Here is a 21427-nt window from a genome sequence, read left to right on the forward strand (position 1 = left end):
AAATATCATTAACATGTATTTTAACACGAAAAATTATTTAAAAAACATCCATAATCACACTGCCAAACACACTCATAATAGATAGAGATTTTAGTAAACTCGTCAGGACTCAAAATCCATTACTAAAAATAAAAAATACTTCTTTGTTTGTTGTTATTTTTAGAGTATACTGACTGTGAATGTAGTTATTTTTTAAAAATTATTTCTAATATTAATATATTAAAACACAAAACATAATTTGTGATTTTATAGTATTTGAAGCATCATCAGGTTTAGAGTATATTTACTTATCAGAGAGTTATGAAACCTCGTTTCAATGTGCTATACAAAACTAATCTTCTATTTTGATTTATAAAATCGTGATGTCACCGCACCATCATTTAATATCATTATATTTTAATTCAATCAAGATTATTATTATTTTTATTTTAACCAAGAGAATTATAGTTTAATTAATTACGTTTTAGGTTTGCTACTTAGAAATCATCAGTTCGAGTTTCACGAATCTCATGATCACTAGAGACTTACATGATCGTTAATTTCAGGACCCGTGATATGAGTCTAGATGCGCGCAAACTAACTTGAACATCCACGTTAATCTAAAAAAAAATTATTTTTTAAAATGATATTATGTTGATTTTATTTTTAAAATAATAATAGCACAGAATTCAATAACTTGATCTTAATAATGAATAAATGCACTGTGGAGCATATAATATAATGGCAATGTCGAGGCACGAGGGAATCTTGGGGCGGGTTGCTCCAAAATTATGTGACCCTCTCTCTATTTATAATTAATTAACTAAAAACATGAGCATTCATCTAACAGACAGGTGACAATATATGTTTATTAATCGATCTCCTTTATTTACTAATTTAAATTTCTTGCACTTACGGGAATGCCTGGTTAGTAGAGATGTGATGGATGATTCCTCTCTCGATAATATCAAAGAACCATCTCAATTTAAAAGCTTAAGTTATTAGGTGAGGTTCTAGAATATGATTTATATTATTCTCTAACACACCTCCTCAAGTGAAAACCCTTTGGGCTTGAAACTTGCACAGGCCCACATTACCTTTGTGCTTAATTTTTATCAAATAAATGAGGATGATAAGATTCGAACTCGAGACCATTTGGTCATTAAAACTCTGATACCATGTCAAAGAACCATTTCAACCCAAAAACTTAAGCTATTAGGTGAGGTTCTAGGATATAATTTATATTATTCTCTAACAAATAATACTGTTTCTTGTCTATTTTAATTAGGATCTTTGTTATTGTCATCTTTTTTTAAACTTGCATAATAACAAATTAAGAGAGGGACATTTTTATCATCATATTATAGTCAATAAAGAGGTATCTGTAATAAAATAATAATAAATTTTACTTTTGTAATTATCGAAAGTTAAAAGCTATTGAAACAAAAATAAAAATAAATAGATGTTTAAAAGTATGACAACGGTTATAATTTAAAGTGTTTTTTACTTAAAAATATATTAAAATAATATTTTTAATTTTTTTAAAATTATTTTTTATATCATCACATTAAAATGATTTAAAAATATATATATAAATTAATTTTAAATAAAAAAATTTAATTATTTAAAAATACAGTTTCAACCGCTTTACCAACATTATCTAAATATTAAATTAATACTTTCCAGGCACCAAATCAATAATTAATTTCGTCATCTTCCAATCACAAGAACCGAACCACACATATAATCAATAAAAAATAAATGAAATCCTTTTCCTATCTATAAATAAATGTGTGGAAATGAGCTACTTCCATAGTCTCTTGAGTTTCCCCTCTTCTATTGCTACACTTCTCCTATTTCCATCTAACATGTTCAACCAAAAGCCCTCAATGGCAGAAGATCTCCAAGAATTGATCCTCAACCTTCCCAGAGAGAAAAACCTTGATGGCACGAATTCTCTCTATCTGTTCAAAGGGGCCTGGGTTTCAGCTTATGTGTTAAGAGCTGTGGATTCCTTTCAACGCCACTTCATTGCTCAAGACACCGATATAGTTGTAGCTAGCATGCCGAAATCAGGCACTACTTGGCTCAAAGCCCTTACCTTCTCAGTTGCAAAACGCCACCTCTATGACCCCAGAGAAAGTCCTTTACTCACCACCCCACCTCATGAGCTGGTGCCTTTTTTCGAGACTGACCTTTACATGAAAGACCCGCACCCAAATCTTGAACAACTTCCTCCTCCAAGAATCTTCGGCTGTCACTCCCATTTTGCAAATTTGCCGGAATCAATTGGAAATTCCAAGTGTAAAGTTGTGTACATATGCAGAAATCCATTGGACCAAGTTGTCTCTTTCTTTCAGTTTACACACCAGTTCAAACAAGATGGCACACCTTTATTATTGTTAGATGAATGTTATGAGAACATTTGTCGTGGAGTCCACAGTCGGGGACCTTTCTGGGATAATGTGCTGGGGTATTGGAAGGCAAGCTTAGAGAGACCAGACAAGGTGTTGTTTTTAAAATATGAAGACTTGAAGGAGGATATAATCTCTAACTTGAAGAAAATCGCTGAGTTCTTGGGAATTCCTTTCACCGAAAAAGAAGAAAAGGAAGGGGTTATTGAAGAAATATCAAGGCTGTGCAGCTTAGACAATCTCAGGAATTTGGAGGTGAACAAAAATGGTGTTCGTCCTTCTGGGGCTCCAAACAGCTCCTTCTTCAGGAAAGGAGAGGTGGGTGACTGGGCAAATTATCTGAGTCCTTCCATGGCTGAGAACTACTTGAAGATTGTGGAAGAGAAGTTGGGTGGATCTGGTTTAACCTTCAAAACATCTCAATAAAGTGCAACGTTCTCCTTAATTCCCTTGTGTTTTTGTGAGCGTGGATATCTATTATTGTTCGGTGAATGCTCCTTGTTGCTTTCTTAAATAAAAATTAAGATCCTGGATATTAAAATACTTCAAATTTCGTAATGAAAAAATAAAATATTTTTTTAATATTTATATAATGAATTTTTAAAAAAAATAATAATATAAAAAAAATATAAAAAAATTTACTAAAATTTCAATCTAATTTTATTGAATTAACTGAAACATGAGTCAACTAGGTTTTAAAATTTCCTCGTGCACTTGTGAAGTCATGATTTCAATCTATCCACGTCATCACAATAGTCCTAGACAAAAAAAAAAAAAGAGAGTCATGTATACAACGTGGTTAAATAAAATTGACAGAGAGAATACAAAAAAAAAAAAAAAAGCAAGTGGTTGAGTCCAACACCAACTCTGGTCTGAAAAATCGAATCTCGACATAATTTTTTATGCTTTTTTTGTTTTATTAGCTGTAAAAAAAACTTTTTGTAGACTTAATTTGTTTTATACGAGCAAACACCATTTTCCGTGCCAATAAATGTTTAATAACTTTGATTTCAATAATGCAGAAATGCACCGTGGAGCATATAATATAATGGCAATGTTGAGGGAGGTCACCCTCCAAAATCATGTGACGAGGACCCTCTCTGTAATTAACGTGTCTGCCAATTAACTAACTAAAACCATGAGCATTCATAAAAAATAAACGTATATTAACTAATATATTTAATGGCCCAATGTAGCGGGTAAATATTTTTTTTAATATTTAAAAAATATTATCATAAAAAAATTTTAAGCATACTTTATAATTATGTTAAATTCTAGAGTCTTATATCTGCAACCATACTAGATCAAACAACTTAAATCTGGTAGTTATTCTAAATCTAAGGTTTTTGAGTTTGCAGCTATATAATATAAGGGTGATTATTTTTAATATGGTTTAGTTTTTGTTAAAAAAAATAACTAAATTAAAAATATTTAAAAAAAAAAAATCAAAATTAAACCAAACTAAAAATAAAAATATTTTTTTTCATTGTATAATGTTTTTTTTTCTCAGTCTCCTTTTCTAGAATGAAAATGTTGAAGTATTTTCAACATATATTTTACCGTCAACAAAAGTTTTAATTGTGTCATCCTTCCTTTTCTCAACAAGGAGCATTTTGCCTTTTAATGTAAAAATATTTTTTATTTTTATTATTATTATCATTAGTGATAAATAGACATGAACTGCTGTACACTGATTCGGCTATATAAATGCATGGAGAGCTAGCTTTGTTGGCACTGGGCTCTTTTGAACCATCCCCTGCTCACCACACCATTTTTCCTTCGTTATCTTTATGGAGACGACCACAATCTCTTCAAACGGAGAAAGCGAGGTAAAAGATGAGATTCAAGGTTTGGTTGCAAGCTTACCTAGTGAGAAAAACTGGGATGGATCTCCCCTTTATTTCTATAATGGGGTCTGGTATCCATTTTTCGCCATTAGAGGGGCTCTTTCCTTTCAACAACATTTCATTGCACACGACACAGATATAATACTAGCGAGCATGCCAAAATCAGGCACAACCTGGTTAAAACCTCTCACGTTCTCCGTGGTAAACCGCAACATTTACAGTCCCAAAGAGAGTCCCTTACTCACTACCCCACCTCATGAACTCGTTCGTTTCTTTGAGATAGACCTTTACTCAAAAAACCAGCTCCCAGATCTCAAACAACTTCCTTCCCCAAGGATTTGCAGTTGTCACTCCCATTATGAAACCTTGCCACAGTCCATTAGAGATTCTGGTTGCAAGATTGTTTACATGTGCAGGAATCCTTTGGATCAAGTTGTATCTTACTTTCATTTTTCTCGCAAGTTCAAACGAGAGAATGTCAAGCCTTTATCATCGATTGATGAAGGTTTCGACAACGTTTGTCTTGGTATCCAGAGTTACGGACCCTTTTGGGATACTGTGTTGGGGTATTGGAAGGCAAGCTTAGAGAGACCAGACAAGGTGTTGTTTTTAAAATATGAAGACTTGAAGGAGGATATAATCTCTAACTTGAAGAAAATCGCTGAGTTCTTGGGAATTCCTTTCACCGACAAAGAAGAAAAGGAAGGGGTTATTGAAGAAATATCAAGGCTGTGCAGCTTCGACAATCTCAGGAATTTGGAAGTGAACAAAAATAGTGTTCGTCCTTCTGGGCTTCCAAATAGTTCCTTCTTCAGGAAAGGAGAGGTGGGTGATTGGGAAAATTATATGAGTCCTTCCATGGCTGAGAACTACTTGAAGATTGTGGAAGAGAAGTTGGGTGGATCTGGTTTAACCTTAAGGACATCTCAATAAAGTGCAAATCTATGGGATGCGTTCTCCTTAATTCCCTTGTGTTTTTGTGAGCGTGGATATCTATTATTGTTCAGTGAACCCTCCTTGTTGCTTTCTTAACTAAAAATTAAGATCTTGGATCTCAAAACTTCATGGCATCTGACATGGATGCTAATTAAACCTTCATTGTTTTGTTTAATTTTTATTCCAATGTCACTTTTTATAAGGTTTTTTTTTCTAATTAATAATAACAAAAAAGACTTTGTTTTTTTTTTTTTTATCACTCCCGACCACAAGTTTCCAGTAAGAAGATGATAAAAGATCACAGGTGCCAGCAATGTTTATGACATATCTAAGTCAAGCTCGGTCACCCCCGACTAGATAAAGATTCGGTCTAAAGTTTTCGCTTCATCAATTATCAAAATATTTCTTTTCATAATAATACGTTTTGAATTTGTGATTAAGTTGGTTAATTGATTGAGTAACGATGAATAGATCAATTAGTATATTAAGAACAAAAAGATGAGGAGGGACGAAGAGAGAAGAAGACGAAGACGAAGACGAAGAAGGTGGCAATACTAGCTGTCGGCATAAAAGAAAGATAAAACGCAGCGTTTCCTAGCTCTTCATTAATCAAAACTCTGTGTTTTAAGTTCAATGCACCCAACGGTCTGATCATTTGAATCCTTCTGCCCTAACTCCCCCTCCTTCTCCATCTCACTGAAATTAATCTGTAACGATGCCTCCCCGGTATCAACACCCTTGTCCTCAAGGGTAAAATCCGATAAAGGTCCTCCAAAAACTCCCATGTAACCTCTGAAGAAGACGACCCTTTCCACAATACCAGCACTTAAATAGCTGCTTTGAGAATACATTGTGAAGGATCTCAGTTATAAAAGTAAAACACAAAACATGATTTGTGATTTTATAGTATTTGAAGCACCATCATGGTTTAGGGTATATATATTTTCTAACAGGAGAGGCATGCTTCAATATGAGATCTTGTTTCAATGTGCTACACAAAACTAACCTTCTACTTTATTTTTTATTTTTTTTATTAACATGAATGTTCGAATCAGCATATATGTTCCTCAACTAATTTTATAGGTTATAAAATTAACGATCATGTAAATTTTCAATAGCTCTGAAAGAATTTGAACTTGTAATTATCGGAAAATAAACCCAAAACCAAAATCTGACTAATTAAACTAGGATTAACTAACCTTCTATTTGATTTATAAATTTACATAACTTGCAATTCAATTCAGAATTAGCTGGGATTGAATTAAAAAAAAAGAGAGAGTTGACTCGATGAGATTTTATTGTGATCTGGTAGGTGAACCTCTAATTAATTAATCCAATCAAGATTTTTAAAACAATAAGAGCATTGGATTCAATAACTTTGATCTCAGTAATGAATAAATGCACCGTGGAGCATATAATATAATAACGCAATGTCGAGGCAGGAAGCCGAGGGAATCTTGGGGCGGGTCGTTCCAATATCATGTGACGAAGACCCTCTCTATTAAAAAAATTTTATTTTAAAAATTAAAGCTTATATGTACAAAAGATAAAAAAAATATAAATAAATTAGAAAAGTCTCTTAAAAAATTAAATGCATAATAACAAAAATAAGCATTAATTAAAAGAGGTTATATAAACAACATAAAAGATAAAATGGGGTATTAATCTAGATATATAAAAAAACATATAAAATGAGCATTAGCCTTTTTAAAAAGAAATAAAAAAAAAAGAACAAGCAAAAAACAGGTGGTGCTAACCGACTATATGTGTGTGTGTATATTAATTAATTAAAATCCTAGTGTATTATGCAAAATATATGTGTGTTGAAGAGTGTTGAATATCTATCAATAAGAGCCTGGGATGTTAAATATTTGTGAGCTTAGTTTTCTAACAAAAAGAAAAAGAAAAAAAGGAATATTTAAGAATTGCAACACATTTTTTAGCATAGAGAAAAGTTATTATTATTAACAAAATTTTTAATTGTGACTTCCTTCCTTTTCTCAACAGGCTATAAAAGGTTTTTGCCTTTTAATGTAAAAAATACTTTATTATTATTATTATTATTTTAATGAGTGATAAATAGACATGTACTGTTACACTGATTCGGTATATAAATGCATGGAGAGCTAGCTTTCATGGCACTGGGCTCTTTTGCGCCATCCATTGCTCACCATACCATTTCCCCTTCGTTATCTTCATGGAGACGACCACAATCTCTTCAAACGGAGAAAGCGAGCTAAAAGATGAGATTCAAGGCTTGGTTGCAAGCTTTCCTAGTGAGAAAAACTGGGATGGAGCTCCCCTTTATTTCTATAAAGGGGTCTGGTATCCATTTTTCGCCATTAGAGGGGCTCTTTCCTTTCAACAACATTTCATTGCACACGACACAGATATAATACTGGCGAGCATGCCAAAATCAGGCACCACCTGGTTAAAAGCTCTCACGTTCTCTGTGGTAAACCGCAACATTTACAGTCCCAAAGAGAGTCCCTTACTCGCTACCCCACCTCACGAACTCGTTCGTTTCTTTGAGATGGACCTTTACTCAAAAAACCAGCTCCCAGATCTCAAACAACTTCCTTCCCCTAGGATTTTCAGCTCTCACTCCCATTACGGAACCTTGCCACAGTCCATTAGAGATTCTGGTTGCAAGATTGTTTACATATGCAGGAATCCTTTGGATCAAGTTGTATCTTATTTTCATTTTGCTCGCAAGTTTAAACGAGAGAATGTCAAGCCTTTATCATCGATTGATGAAGGTTTCGACAACGTTTGTCTTGGTATCCAGAGTTACGGACCCTTTTGGGATAGCGTGTTGGGGTACTGGAAAGCAAGTTTGGAAAGACCAGACAAGGTGCTGTTTTTGAAATATGAAGATTTGAAAGAGGATATAACTTTTAGCTTGAAGAAACTAGCAGAGTTCCTGGGATTGCCTTTCTCTGAGAAAGAAGAGAAAGAAGGGGTCATTGAAGAAATATCAAAGCTGTGCAGCTTTGACAATCTCAAGGATTTGGAAGTGAACAGAACTGGTTTCTTTGAAAGCGGTGGAGCTCCAAACAGTTCCTTCTTTAGGAAAGCAAAGGTGGGAGATTGGTGCAATGATCTAAGTCCTTCCATGGCAGAATGTATTTTGAAGATAGTGGAAGAAAAGTTGGCTGGCTCTGGCTTATCCTTCAAAGTATCTGAATAATCTCGCAAACTGCTTAGTGACCTCTCGCATCTTTTGCTGATTCTGCTCCTTGCTTCTTTGTCATTCATTATGTATTTCCCTTTTCTTTTTCTGCTCTGAAAATAACCCTTCTGGGGAAAATGGTGCGGTTAATTAGCTCACCTGTGGGGGATCGAATTGCTTTCTTTTTATAGCTTTCAATAAATTGGTTTTTGTTGGTCCTTGTTCAAGAAGGTGAGCGTCAAACTCTGCTCTGTCTTCTTGAACAAAGTTGTTTTTGATTTATTAAAAAAAGACGTACAGAATGCTGTACAAGAGGTCACAGAACATATCACAAGTACATCTATACCTCAAGTCATAGAGCATGTGAAATCACAATAACAAGAGTGATGGTGTGTGCTGGAAAAAAAAACGGTTGCTGACCTGGGATGAAACACTAGGATGATGTTTGATGGCATCACGTCGCACATTGAGAGAACGCATATAGTAAGATCTTGCAGCCTCCAGATCTCCATCATAATATTTGAGATCTCCAATTTTATTAAGTGAAACAGAATGCGTATGCGTGATCTACAGGGGAAGAAATTCAAAAAAATTATAGTTGGCATGGTAAAATCACGCATAGAATAAAAGGCAGCAATACTTGTAAAATTTTAACCTCCAGATCAGCTGCAGACAATTTTGATAGGAATTCTACACTCTCTTCGAAGTATGTAACCGCGGAGCCAGCACCCCCCACTGCTCGACTGCAATAGGCTAGTTTGGAAATGTGACTGCCGCGGTATTTTAAAAAATTTTAATTTTTTTTTATTAAATTTAATATAATTTATATGTTTTGTATCGTTTTGATGTGCTGATATCAAAAATAATTTTTTAAAAATAAAAAATATCATTAACATGTATTTTAACACGAAAAATTATTTAAAAAACATCCATAATCACACTGCCAAACACACTCATAATAGATAGAGATTTTAGTAAACTCGTCAGGACTCAAAATCCATTACTAAAAATAAAAAATACTTCTTTGTTTGTTGTTATTTTTAGAGTATACTGACTGTGAATGTAGTTATTTTTCAAAAATTATTTCTAATATTAATATATTAAAACACAAAACATAATTTGTGATTTTATAGTATTTGAAGCATCATCAGGTTTAGAGTATATTTACTTATCAGAGAGTTATGAAACCTCGTTTCAATGTGCTATACAAAACTAATCTTCTATTTTGATTTATAAAATCGTGATGTCACCGCACCATCATTTAATATCATTATATTTTAATTCAATCAAGATTATTATTATTTTTATTTTAACCAAGAGAATTATAGCTTAATTAATTACGTTTTAGGTTTGCTACTTAGAAATCATCAGTTCGAGTTTCACGAATCTCATGATCACTAGAGACTTACATGATCGTTAATTTCAGGACCCGTGATATTAGTCTAGATGTACGCAAACTAACTCGAACATCCACGTTAATCTAAAAAAAAATTATTTTTTAAAATGATATTATGTTGATTTTATTTTTAAAATAATAATAGCACAGAATTCAATAACTTGATCTCAATAATGAATAAATGCACTGTGGAGCATATAATATAATGGCAATGTCGAGGCACGAGGGAATCTTGGGGCGGGTTGCTCCAAAATTATGTGACCCTCTCTCTATTTATAATTAATTAACTAAAAACATGAGCATTCATCTAACAGACAGGTGACAATATATGTTTATTAATCGATCTCCTTTATTTACTAATTTAAATTTCTTGCACTTACGGGAATGCCTGGTTAGTAGAGATGTGATGGATGATTCCTCTCTCGATAATATCAAAGAATCATCTCAATTTAAAAGCTTAAGCTATTAGGTGAGGTTCTAGAATATGATTTATATTATTCTCTAACACACCTCCTCAAGTGAAAACCCTTTGGGCTTGAAACTTGCACAGACTCACATTACCTTTGTGCTTAATTTTTATCAAATAAATGAGGATGATAAGATTCGAACTCGAGACCATTTGGTCATTAAGACTCTGATACCATGTCAAAGAACCATCTCAACCCAAAAACTTAAGCTATTAGGTGAGGTTCTAGAATATGATTTATATTATTCTCTAACAAATAATACTGTTTCTTGTCTATTTTAATTAGGATCTTTGTTATTGTCATCTTTTTTTAAACTTGCATAATAACAAATTAAGAGAGGGACATTTTTATCATCATATTATAGTCAATAAAGAGGTATCTGTAATAAAATAATAATAAATTTTACTTTTGTAATTATCGAAAGTTAAAAGCTATTGAAACAAAAATAAAAATAAATAGATGTTTAAAAGTATGACAACGGTTATAATTTAAAGTGTTTTTTACTTAAAAATATATTAAAATAATATTTTTAATTTTTTTAAAATTATTTTTTATATCATCACATTAAAATAATTTAAAAATATATATATAAATTAATTTTAAATAAAAAAATTTAATTATTTAAAAATACAGTTTCAACCGCTTTACCAACATTATCTAAATATTAAATTAATACTTTCCAGGCACCAAATCAATAACTAATTTCGTCATCTTCCAATCACAAGAACCGAACCACACATATAATCAATAAAAAATAAATGAAATCCTTTTCCTATCTATAAATAAATGTGTGGAAATGAGCTACTTCCATAGTCCCTTGAGTTTCCCCTCTTCTATTGCTACACTTCTCCTATTTCCATCTAACATGTTCAACCAAAAGCCCTCAATGGCAGAAGATCTCCAAGAATTGATCCTCAACCTTCCCAGAGAGAAAAACCTTGATGGCACGAATTCTCTCTATCTGTTCAAAGGGGCCTGGGTTTCAGCTTATGTGTTAAGAGCTGTGGATTCCTTTCAACGCCACTTCATTGCTCAAGACACCGATATAGTTGTAGCTAGCATGCCGAAATCAGGCACTACTTGGCTCAAAGCCCTTACCTTCTCAGTTGCAAAACGCCACCTCTATGACCCCAGAGAAAGTCCTTTACTCACCACCCCACCTCATGAGCTGGTGCCTTTTTTCGAGACTGACCTTTACATGAAAGACCCGCACCCAAATCTTGAACAACTTCCTCCTCCAAGAATCTTCGGCTGTCACTCCCATTTTGCAAATTTGCCGGAATCAATTGGAAATTCCAAGTGTAAAGTTGTGTACATATGCAGAAATCCATTGGACCAAGTTGTCTCTTTCTTTCAGTTTACACACCAGTTCAAACAAGATGGCACACCTTTATTATTGTTAGATGAATGTTATGAGAACATTTGTCGTGGAGTCCACAGTCGGGGACCTTTCTGGGATAATGTGCTGGGGTATTGGAAGGCAAGCTTAGAGAGACCAGACAAGGTGTTGTTTTTAAAATATGAAGACTTGAAGGAGGATATAATCTCTAACTTGAAGAAAATCGCTGAGTTCTTGGGAATTCCTTTCACCGAAAAAGAAGAAAAGGAAGGGGTTATTGAAGAAATATCAAGGCTGTGCAGCTTAGACAATCTCAGGAATTTGGAGGTGAACAAAAATGGTGTTCGTCCTTCTGGGGCTCCAAACAGCTCCTTCTTCAGGAAAGGAGAGGTGGGTGACTGGGCAAATTATCTGAGTCCTTCCATGGCTGAGAACTACTTGAAGATTGTGGAAGAGAAGTTGGGTGGATCTGGTTTAACCTTCAAAACATCTCAATAAAGTGCAACGTTCTCCTTAATTCCCTTGTGTTTTTGTGAGCGTGGATATCTATTATTGTTCGGTGAATGCTCCTTGTTGCTTTCTTAAATAAAAATTAAGATCCTGGATATTAAAATACTTCAAATTTCGTAATGAAAAAATAAAATATTTTTTTAATATTTATATAATGAATTTTTAAAAAAAATAATAATATAAAAAAAATATAAAAAAATTTACTAAAATTTCAATCTAATTTTATTGAATTAACTGAAACATGAGTCAACTAGGTTTTAAAATTTCCTCGTGCACTTGTGAAGTCATGATTTCAATCTATCCACGTCATCACAATAGTCCTAGACAAAAAAAAAAAAAGAGAGTCATGTATACAACGTGGTTAAATAAAATTGACAGAGAGAATACAAAAAAAAAAAAAAAAGCAAGTGGTTGAGTCCAACACCAACTCTGGTCTGAAAAATCGAATCTCGACATAATTTTTTATGCTTTTTTTGTTTTATTAGCTGTAAAAAAAACTTTTTGTAGACTTAATTTGTTTTATACGAGCAAACACCATTTTCCGTGCCAATAAATGTTTAATAACTTTGATTTCAATAATGCAGAAATGCACCGTGGAGCATATAATATAATGGCAATGTTGAGGGAGGTCACCCTCCAAAATCATGTGACGAGGACCCTCTCTGTAATTAACGTGTCTGCCAATTAACTAACTAAAACCATGAGCATTCATAAAAAATAAACGTATATTAACTAATATATTTAATGGCCCAATGTAGCGGGTAAATATTTTTTTTAATATTTAAAAAATATTATCATAAAAAAATTTTAAGCATACTTTATAATTATGTTAAATTCTAGAGTCTTATATCTGCAACCATACTAGATCAAACAACTTAAATCTGGTAGTTATTCTAAATCTAAGGTTTTTGAGTTTGCAGCTATATAATATAAGGGTGATTATTTTTAATATGGTTTAGTTTTTGTTAAAAAAAATAACTAAATTAAAAATATTTAAAAAAAAAAAATCAAAATTAAACCAAACTAAAAATAAAAATATTTTTTTTCATTGTATAATGTTTTTTTTTCTCAGTCTCCTTTTCTAGAATGAAAATGTTGAAGTATTTTCAACATATATTTTACCGTCAACAAAAGTTTTAATTGTGTCATCCTTCCTTTTCTCAACAAGGAGCATTTTGCCTTTTAATGTAAAAATATTTTTTATTTTTATTATTATTATCATTAGTGATAAATAGACATGAACTGCTGTACACTGATTCGGCTATATAAATGCATGGAGAGCTAGCTTTGTTGGCACTGGGCTCTTTTGAACCATCCCCTGCTCACCACACCATTTTTCCTTCGTTATCTTTATGGAGACGACCACAATCTCTTCAAACGGAGAAAGCGAGGTAAAAGATGAGATTCAAGGTTTGGTTGCAAGCTTACCTAGTGAGAAAAACTGGGATGGATCTCCCCTTTATTTCTATAATGGGGTCTGGTATCCATTTTTCGCCATTAGAGGGGCTCTTTCCTTTCAACAACATTTCATTGCACACGACACAGATATAATACTAGCGAGCATGCCAAAATCAGGCACAACCTGGTTAAAACCTCTCACGTTCTCCGTGGTAAACCGCAACATTTACAGTCCCAAAGAGAGTCCCTTACTCACTACCCCACCTCATGAACTCGTTCGTTTCTTTGAGATAGACCTTTACTCAAAAAACCAGCTCCCAGATCTCAAACAACTTCCTTCCCCAAGGATTTGCAGTTGTCACTCCCATTATGAAACCTTGCCACAGTCCATTAGAGATTCTGGTTGCAAGATTGTTTACATGTGCAGGAATCCTTTGGATCAAGTTGTATCTTACTTTCATTTTTCTCGCAAGTTCAAACGAGAGAATGTCAAGCCTTTATCATCGATTGATGAAGGTTTCGACAACGTTTGTCTTGGTATCCAGAGTTACGGACCCTTTTGGGATACTGTGTTGGGGTATTGGAAGGCAAGCTTAGAGAGACCAGACAAGGTGTTGTTTTTAAAATATGAAGACTTGAAGGAGGATATAATCTCTAACTTGAAGAAAATCGCTGAGTTCTTGGGAATTCCTTTCACCGACAAAGAAGAAAAGGAAGGGGTTATTGAAGAAATATCAAGGCTGTGCAGCTTCGACAATCTCAGGAATTTGGAAGTGAACAAAAATAGTGTTCGTCCTTCTGGGCTTCCAAATAGTTCCTTCTTCAGGAAAGGAGAGGTGGGTGATTGGGAAAATTATATGAGTCCTTCCATGGCTGAGAACTACTTGAAGATTGTGGAAGAGAAGTTGGGTGGATCTGGTTTAACCTTAAGGACATCTCAATAAAGTGCAAATCTATGGGATGCGTTCTCCTTAATTCCCTTGTGTTTTTGTGAGCGTGGATATCTATTATTGTTCAGTGAACCCTCCTTGTTGCTTTCTTAACTAAAAATTAAGATCTTGGATCTCAAAACTTCATGGCATCTGACATGGATGCTAATTAAACCTTCATTGTTTTGTTTAATTTTTATTCCAATGTCACTTTTTATAAGGTTTTTTTTTCTAATTAATAATAACAAAAAAGACTTTGTTTTTTTTTTTTTTATCACTCCCGACCACAAGTTTCCAGTAAGAAGATGATAAAAGATCACAGGTGCCAGCAATGTTTATGACATATCTAAGTCAAGCTCGGTCACCCCCGACTAGATAAAGATTCGGTCTAAAGTTTTCGCTTCATCAATTATCAAAATATTTCTTTTCATAATAATACGTTTTGAATTTGTGATTAAGTTGGTTAATTGATTGAGTAACGATGAATAGATCAATTAGTATATTAAGAACAAAAAGATGAGGAGGGACGAAGAGAGAAGAAGACGAAGACGAAGACGAAGAAGGTGGCAATACTAGCTGTCGGCATAAAAGAAAGATAAAACGCAGCGTTTCCTAGCTCTTCATTAATCAAAACTCTGTGTTTTAAGTTCAATGCACCCAACGGTCTGATCATTTGAATCCTTCTGCCCTAACTCCCCCTCCTTCTCCATCTCACTGAAATTAATCTGTAACGATGCCTCCCCGGTATCAACACCCTTGTCCTCAAGGGTAAAATCCGATAAAGGTCCTCCAAAAACTCCCATGTAACCTCTGAAGAAGACGACCCTTTCCACAATACCAGCACTTAAATAGCTGCTTTGAGAATACATTGTGAAGGATCTCAGTTATAAAAGTAAAACACAAAACATGATTTGTGATTTTATAGTATTTGAAGCACCATCATGGTTTAGGGTATATATATTTTCTAACAGGAGAGGCATGCTTCAATATGAGATCTTGTTTCAATGTGCTACACAAAACTAACCTTCTACTTTATTTTTTATTTTTTTTATTAACATGAATGTTCGAATCAGCATATATGTTCCTCAACTAATTTTATAGGTTATAAAATTAACGATCATGTAAATTTTCAATAGCTCTGAAAGAATTTGAACTTGTAATTATCGGAAAATAAACCCAAAACCAAAATCTGACTAATTAAACTAGGATTAACTAACCTTCTATTTGATTTATAAATTTACATAACTTGCAATTCAATTCAGAATTAGCTGGGATTGAATTAAAAAAAAAGAGAGAGTTGACTCGATGAGATTTTATTGTGATCTGGTAGGTGAACCTCTAATTAATTAATCCAATCAAGATTTTTAAAACAATAAGAGCATTGGATTCAATAACTTTGATCATCATATTATAGTCAATAAAAGACACATCCGTAATAAAATAATAATAAATTTCATTTCTTTAATTATCAAAAGTGAAAAGGGGTTGAAACAGAAATAAAGGGTGTTTTAAATTAATTATAATCGTTGTGTTTTTTATTTAAAAATATATTAAAATAATATATTTTTTAGTAAAATAATTTTTATTTTAAACAAAAAAATCATTTTTTATAAATATTAAATTAATGCTTCCCAACCACCAAACCAAGAATCGATTTCATCATCTTCCAATCACAAGAACCGAACCACTCTTCTAATCAATAAATAAAAAAAATTGAAATCCTTTTTCCTATCTATAAGTAAATGTGTGGAAATGAGCTACTTCCATAGTCCCATTGAGTTTCCCATCTTCTATTGCCACACTTCGTCTCCTATTTCCATCTAACATGTTCAACCAAAAGCCCTCAATGGCAGAAGATCTCCAAGAATTGGTCCTCAACCTTCCCAGAGAGAAAAACCTTGATGGCACGAATTCTCTCTATCTGTTCAAAGGGGCCTGGGTTTCAGCTTATGTGTTAAGAGCTGTGGATTCCTTTCAACGCCACTTCATTGCTCAAGACACCGATATAATTGTAGCTAGCATGCCGAAATCAGGCACTACTTGGCTCAAAGCCCTTACCTTTTCGGTTGCAAAACGCCACCTCTATGACCCCAGAGAAAGTCCTTTACTCACCACCCCACCTCATGAGCTGGTGACTTTTTTCGAGACTGACCTTTACATGAAAGACCCGCACCCAAATCTTGAACAACTTCCTCCTCCAAGAATCTTCGGCTGTCACTCCCATTTTGCAAATTTGCCAGAATCCATCAGAAATTCCAAGTGTAAAGTTGTGTACATATGCAGAAATCCATTGGACCAAGTTGTCTCTTTCTTTCAGTTTACACACCAGTTCAAACAAGATGGCACACCTTTATTATCGTTAGATGAATGTTATGAGAACATTTGTCGTGGAGTCCACAGTCGGGGACCTTTCTGGGATAATGTGCTGGGGTATTGGAAGGCAAGCTTAGAGAGACCAGACAAGGTGTTGTTTTTAAAATATGAAGACTTGAAGGAGGATATAATCTCTAACTTGAAGAAAATCGCTGAGTTCTTGGGAATTCCTTTCACCGAAAAAGAAGAAAAGGAAGGGGTTATTGAAGAAATATCAAGGCTGTGCAGCTTAGACAATCTCAGGAATTTGGAGGTGAACAAAAATGGTGTTCGCCCTTCTGGGGCTCCAAACAGCTCCTTCTTCAGGAAAGGAGAGGTGGGTGACTGGGCAAATTATCTGAGTCCTTCCATGGCTGAGAACTACTTGAAGATTGTGGAAGAGAAGTTGGGTGGATCTGGTTTAACCTTCAAAACATCTCAATAAAGTGCAACGTTCTCCTTAATTCCCTTGTGTTTTTGTGAGCGTGGATATTATCTATTATTGTTCGGTGAACCCTCCTTGTTGCTTTCTTAAATAAAAATTAAGATTCTGGATCTCAAAACTTCATGGCATCTGACAGTGATGCTAATTAAATTTAATTTTTATTCCAATGTCAGTTTTTATAAGTTTTTTTTTTCTAATGATAACAATAAAGACTTTTTTTTTTTTTATCACTCCCTACCATAAGTTTCCAGTAAGGAGATGATAAAAGATCAAAAGGTGCCAGCAATGTTTATGACATCCAAGCCAGGCTCAGTCACCCCCTACTAGATAAAGATTAAAAAAAAAAAAAAAGATTGCAGCACAGTCCAATTCGGTCTAAGGTTCTCACTTCATCAATTATCAAAATATTTTTTTTCATGATAATACGTTTTGAATTTGTGATTAAGTAGGTTAATAATTTACCATATAATCGAGCTCGAATTCGATTTTTCATGAACTAAATTCTTCCTAATTCAAGTAGCTCTCTTCTTCCATATCCTTGACTTTTTTAAAAAAAAAACAAAGAAATAAAAAACTCACCAAACCCATGAAAGCTGACGAGTGGGTTGCCGATGCATAAGGATCAAGGTGCTCATGGGAATACATAATGAACGAATTTAATAACTTTGATTTCAAACATGCAGAATTTAATCTAAAAACATAAGCATTAATCTAAAAGACTTGTGAAAACATAGTACATTAATTGAATTTTTTTATTATTAATATGAGTATTCGAACCAGTTTCTATGTACCTTGATTAATTTTACGGATTCTAAAATTAACAATTATATAAATCTTTAATAACTATTATATTAACAAATATATAATTGAAATTACAAGTGAAATAAATCACTTAATTTCAAATTCTTACCCTGGCCAACTACTATATATATCTCTTGCACTTACGGGGAATACATGCCGGATTATTTTAAATAAACGTTCCTTTCCACGTGATTGGTAAAGAAGAGATGAATGCCACCGCAGATTTCTGTCCCCATCAATATTACTCGTCGGCGCATGTTATTTTTAAAATGTTTTTTTTTAATATATTAAAATAATTTTTTTAATTTTTTAAAAAATTATTTTTGATATTACTAAATCAAAATAATATAAAAATATAAAAACAATTAAAAATATTTTTAAATATTTTTAAAACACAAAAATAAATTATCACGTGTATTCTTTTTTCTTCTTCTTCTATAACCTTTTTCAAAAAAAAAAAAAAAGAGAGAGAATTGGGACAGCCAAGATAAGATGCTGGAATGTCAGTCACAATTGATCAGCTAAATCACATGTTTTGTGATATTTGATATATTAATTAATTTAAATCCTAGTGTATTATGCAGAATATATGTGTGTGTTGAAGAGTGTTGAATACCAATCAAATGAACCCATGGTAACGTTCTAAGAAATCAGCAAAAAGTACAGGTTTTAGAATAGATCTAGCCTCTAATATCTAGGGTGCACGTCCTTAAAGCTATTCTTTAAAACAGAAGCTTCCTTTGTCTACTCAAGGATGTGAGAATCTTTTGAGTGTGCTTAGGATATTCAAAACTAGCAATTCCTAGTTCATTGGTGCAAACAATGCTGCTGATGTTATTCCAGCAACATGCCAGCAACCTCAACAATTTCATCAATGCAAGCCATGGTGCAAAGTGGCATTGCAATAATATTTCAGCGAACTTTAATCAACTTGTCCATCACATCATTGTTTCTGGAGAATGAAAAGCCACTGTTTGATGCTATGAAGTTAGCTCTTTAGAAATACTTGGATAACAGCTCTGTGACTCGGTTGACAGCACAACCAATGGAAGGAACACTTGTAGTAAATGTATATTGCTCGATGATCACTTCATCCTCTATTGAAAGTGCATGGGTTCCACAACTTCTTTCGAGGAAAATGAGATAGATGGTTTTCAGAAACATATTTTCATCATGTGAAGGATGTCCTTGCGTAAATATCTTTTCTATAAGCAAGAACTTAATCTAAATAATAAATCAAAAACAACTTTGTTCAAGAACTGAATTTATACAACGAAGGTTTAAAGGGATTTTCTTTCGCCACTCAAGCCACATCTTTTCTTTGGATCTGACGCAGCCAAACCGAAGGAATAAGAATCAAAGAACAAGAAAGATAGAACTATTGAAGAAATATCAAGGCTACAAGAAAGATAGAACTATTGAAGAAATATCAAGGCTGTGCAGCTTCGACAACCTCAGGAATTTGGAAGTGAACAAAAATGGTGTTCTTCCTTCTGGGGCTCCAAGGAGTTCCTTCTTCAGGAAAGGAGAGGTGGGTGATTGGGCAAATTATCCGAGTCCTTCCATGGCTGAAAATTGCTTGAAGATCGTGGAAGAGAAGTTGAGTGGAATAAAGTGCAAACCTATAGAAGAAGAGATACTTAGAGGGGGAAAGAAAATTTAAATTTTTAACGCTCTCTTTGTCTCCACTACGCCCTACGGTATTGCTGCAAAACGAAAGATTAGCCTCTAGAAAATAACAAAGATGACGAGTCCTTCGACTCGGAAAGAAAATCTTAATTTTTAGCATTCTCTTTAGCCATCCTCGACGATAACAAAGATTACGTTCTAGCTACCCATAGAAAATGACTGCGTTTTATTTTAGACATTTAGCAACGGTAGGAGGCATAATTTTTGAACTTGAATTCGAGTTTCATTTGGGTAAGCTAGAGGGTACAGTTAAATGAGATGAATTTAGTTAGTTTATTTTTTTATAAAAACGTAAAAGTAATATTATTTTGAAATAATGTTGTTTTTTAAAAACAATGGTTTTTAATTGACTAATTGGGTTAATGGTTGACCTAGATTCTTAACGGTGTCAAGCCAAGTCAATTCCCTCATTCCTTTTATTGAAATTTGGATTATGGGTCAATCTATTGACTCGGGTCAAGTTTTAGAACAGTGATACGAGAGTGGCTTAATAGTTAAAGAATTTTTTTTTTTTACTAAGATATCGTTTAGAATTGTATTTTAAAAAATATTTTATTAAAAATAACCACTCTCAAGCACCATAACATATTATGTTAGTCTCCACAACTATTTTCAAAAGTCTATTTGTTATCGTTTTTCTTCAAGCTTGTGAAACGGAGTGTTCCTCCATTCCATTATATAATATAAATCATATTCTAAAACTTCATCTAACAGTTTAAGCTTTCGAGTTAAGATAGTTCTTGACATGGTATCAGAGTCTTGATGATCAAGTGATCACGAATTTGAATCTCACTATCCTCATTTATTTGATAAAGATGAGTGCATTCAAGTTTTAAATTTAAATGACTTTTATTTAAGAGTATGTTAGAAAATAATATAAATTATATCATAAAATTTTATATAATATCTCAATCTTTTAAGTTGCGATATTTTATTTTATTTTAATACTTTGCTGTGTTAACTGCTTTGCTTTACCTTCATAGACTTGAAAAGTCACGTGTTCTGAACAAATGGGACTATATGGCAGAAGAGATCAAGAAAGTGACTTTTATTATCAATAATTTGCTCTTATTGGACCTACTGAATTATAGCTGTATATAGGGAACTCTAAACCATATATTAAAAGTATCTTTTTTGAGATATCAATGTCACCTTCCCCACTTTTTAATTTTTTTCATTGAATGAAATGATTTTCCGACACAGCTTTTAATTTCATATCTACTTCCTGTTCCTCTTATCTTTATCCCACGTGCACTTGTGAAGTCCAGATTTCTCTTCGAGCAGACATAATTTTCATGTGCGCGTAATGTTTTCACTTTCCACGTCAATGAAATTTTCATCAATAGCTTAACAATCATTACATGACATAATAATCAAGAGCCATGAGTAGCTAGCAAATAAATTTCCTTATTATAGAAGGGCAGGGATGTCTTTATATTTTATTTTAATATATGAAAATAATTAAAAAAACACAATTACAGATAAGAGGAACAGTTTAGTCCTCTTACAGTTTAGTCCCCAAACTTTGAAAAATTACAGATTGGTCCCTGGAGTCTATTCCGATATTCTGGACAGAATAAAATATGAATTATGGGCAGAATTACTGTATAGTTATGAAATTTTAACACTTTCAATTTAGTCCTTCAATTTGACAAAAATTACAATTTGACCCTAAAATTTTGGTAAAATTCCAGAATGGTCCCTGGATTATAATGAGATGATCTGGACAGAATTGAGGATTAATTATGGTCAG

The 21427-nt window shown here is 33.2% G+C and overlaps 6 protein-coding genes across 6 annotated transcripts; all 6 read left to right on the forward strand.

Annotated features, from left to right (window-relative positions):
* The first annotated feature begins 1804 nt into the window (after nucleotides 1–1804).
* LOC133702303 (cytosolic sulfotransferase 15-like) lies at nucleotides 1805–2936 on the forward strand. Its single transcript, XM_062126617.1, has one exon. The coding sequence runs from the start codon at nucleotides 1848–1850 to the stop codon at nucleotides 2817–2819; it is 972 nt and encodes a 323-aa protein (XP_061982601.1). The 5' UTR covers nucleotides 1805–1847; the 3' UTR covers nucleotides 2820–2936.
* Nucleotides 2937–4109: 1173 nt separating this feature from the next.
* On the forward strand, nucleotides 4110–5351 carry LOC133701314 (cytosolic sulfotransferase 15-like). Its single transcript, XM_062125187.1, has one exon. The coding sequence runs from the start codon at nucleotides 4184–4186 to the stop codon at nucleotides 5171–5173; it is 990 nt and encodes a 329-aa protein (XP_061981171.1). The 5' UTR covers nucleotides 4110–4183; the 3' UTR covers nucleotides 5174–5351.
* A 1953-nt stretch (nucleotides 5352–7304) lies between these two features.
* LOC133702272 (cytosolic sulfotransferase 15-like) lies at nucleotides 7305–8674 on the forward strand. Its single transcript, XM_062126583.1, has one exon. The coding sequence runs from the start codon at nucleotides 7374–7376 to the stop codon at nucleotides 8364–8366; it is 993 nt and encodes a 330-aa protein (XP_061982567.1). The 5' UTR covers nucleotides 7305–7373; the 3' UTR covers nucleotides 8367–8674.
* Nucleotides 8675–11012: 2338 nt separating this feature from the next.
* Nucleotides 11013–12165, forward strand: LOC133702295 (cytosolic sulfotransferase 15-like). The gene has a single exon (XM_062126607.1). It carries the CDS (start codon nucleotides 11077–11079, stop codon nucleotides 12046–12048), a length of 972 nt encoding a protein of 323 aa, XP_061982591.1. The 5' UTR covers nucleotides 11013–11076; the 3' UTR covers nucleotides 12049–12165.
* A 1173-nt stretch (nucleotides 12166–13338) lies between these two features.
* On the forward strand, nucleotides 13339–14580 carry LOC133701315 (cytosolic sulfotransferase 15-like). The gene has a single exon (XM_062125188.1). The coding sequence runs from the start codon at nucleotides 13413–13415 to the stop codon at nucleotides 14400–14402; it is 990 nt and encodes a 329-aa protein (XP_061981172.1). The 5' UTR covers nucleotides 13339–13412; the 3' UTR covers nucleotides 14403–14580.
* Nucleotides 14581–16105: 1525 nt separating this feature from the next.
* LOC133701311 (cytosolic sulfotransferase 15-like) lies at nucleotides 16106–17294 on the forward strand. The gene has a single exon (XM_062125181.1). It carries the CDS (start codon nucleotides 16213–16215, stop codon nucleotides 17182–17184), a length of 972 nt encoding a protein of 323 aa, XP_061981165.1. The 5' UTR covers nucleotides 16106–16212; the 3' UTR covers nucleotides 17185–17294.
* Nucleotides 17295–21427: the final 4133 nt, after the last annotated feature.

The sequence above is a fragment of the Populus nigra genome, chromosome 8, assembly GCF_951802175.1.
Source record: "Populus nigra chromosome 8, ddPopNigr1.1, whole genome shotgun sequence".
In the NCBI taxonomy this organism is placed as follows: Eukaryota; Viridiplantae; Streptophyta; class Magnoliopsida; order Malpighiales; family Salicaceae; genus Populus; species Populus nigra.

What these genes read in the sequence shown, in the direction of transcription:
- LOC133702303 (XM_062126617.1), top strand. Translation starts at nt 1,848, where the DNA reads ATGTTCAACCAAAAGCCCTCAATGGCAGAAGATCTCCAAGAATTGATC.
- LOC133701314 (XM_062125187.1), top strand. Translation starts at nt 4,184, where the DNA reads ATGGAGACGACCACAATCTCTTCAAACGGAGAAAGCGAGGTAAAAGAT.
- LOC133702272 (XM_062126583.1), top strand. Translation starts at nt 7,374, where the DNA reads ATGGAGACGACCACAATCTCTTCAAACGGAGAAAGCGAGCTAAAAGAT.
- LOC133702295 (XM_062126607.1), top strand. Translation starts at nt 11,077, where the DNA reads ATGTTCAACCAAAAGCCCTCAATGGCAGAAGATCTCCAAGAATTGATC.
- LOC133701315 (XM_062125188.1), top strand. Translation starts at nt 13,413, where the DNA reads ATGGAGACGACCACAATCTCTTCAAACGGAGAAAGCGAGGTAAAAGAT.
- LOC133701311 (XM_062125181.1), top strand. Translation starts at nt 16,213, where the DNA reads ATGTTCAACCAAAAGCCCTCAATGGCAGAAGATCTCCAAGAATTGGTC.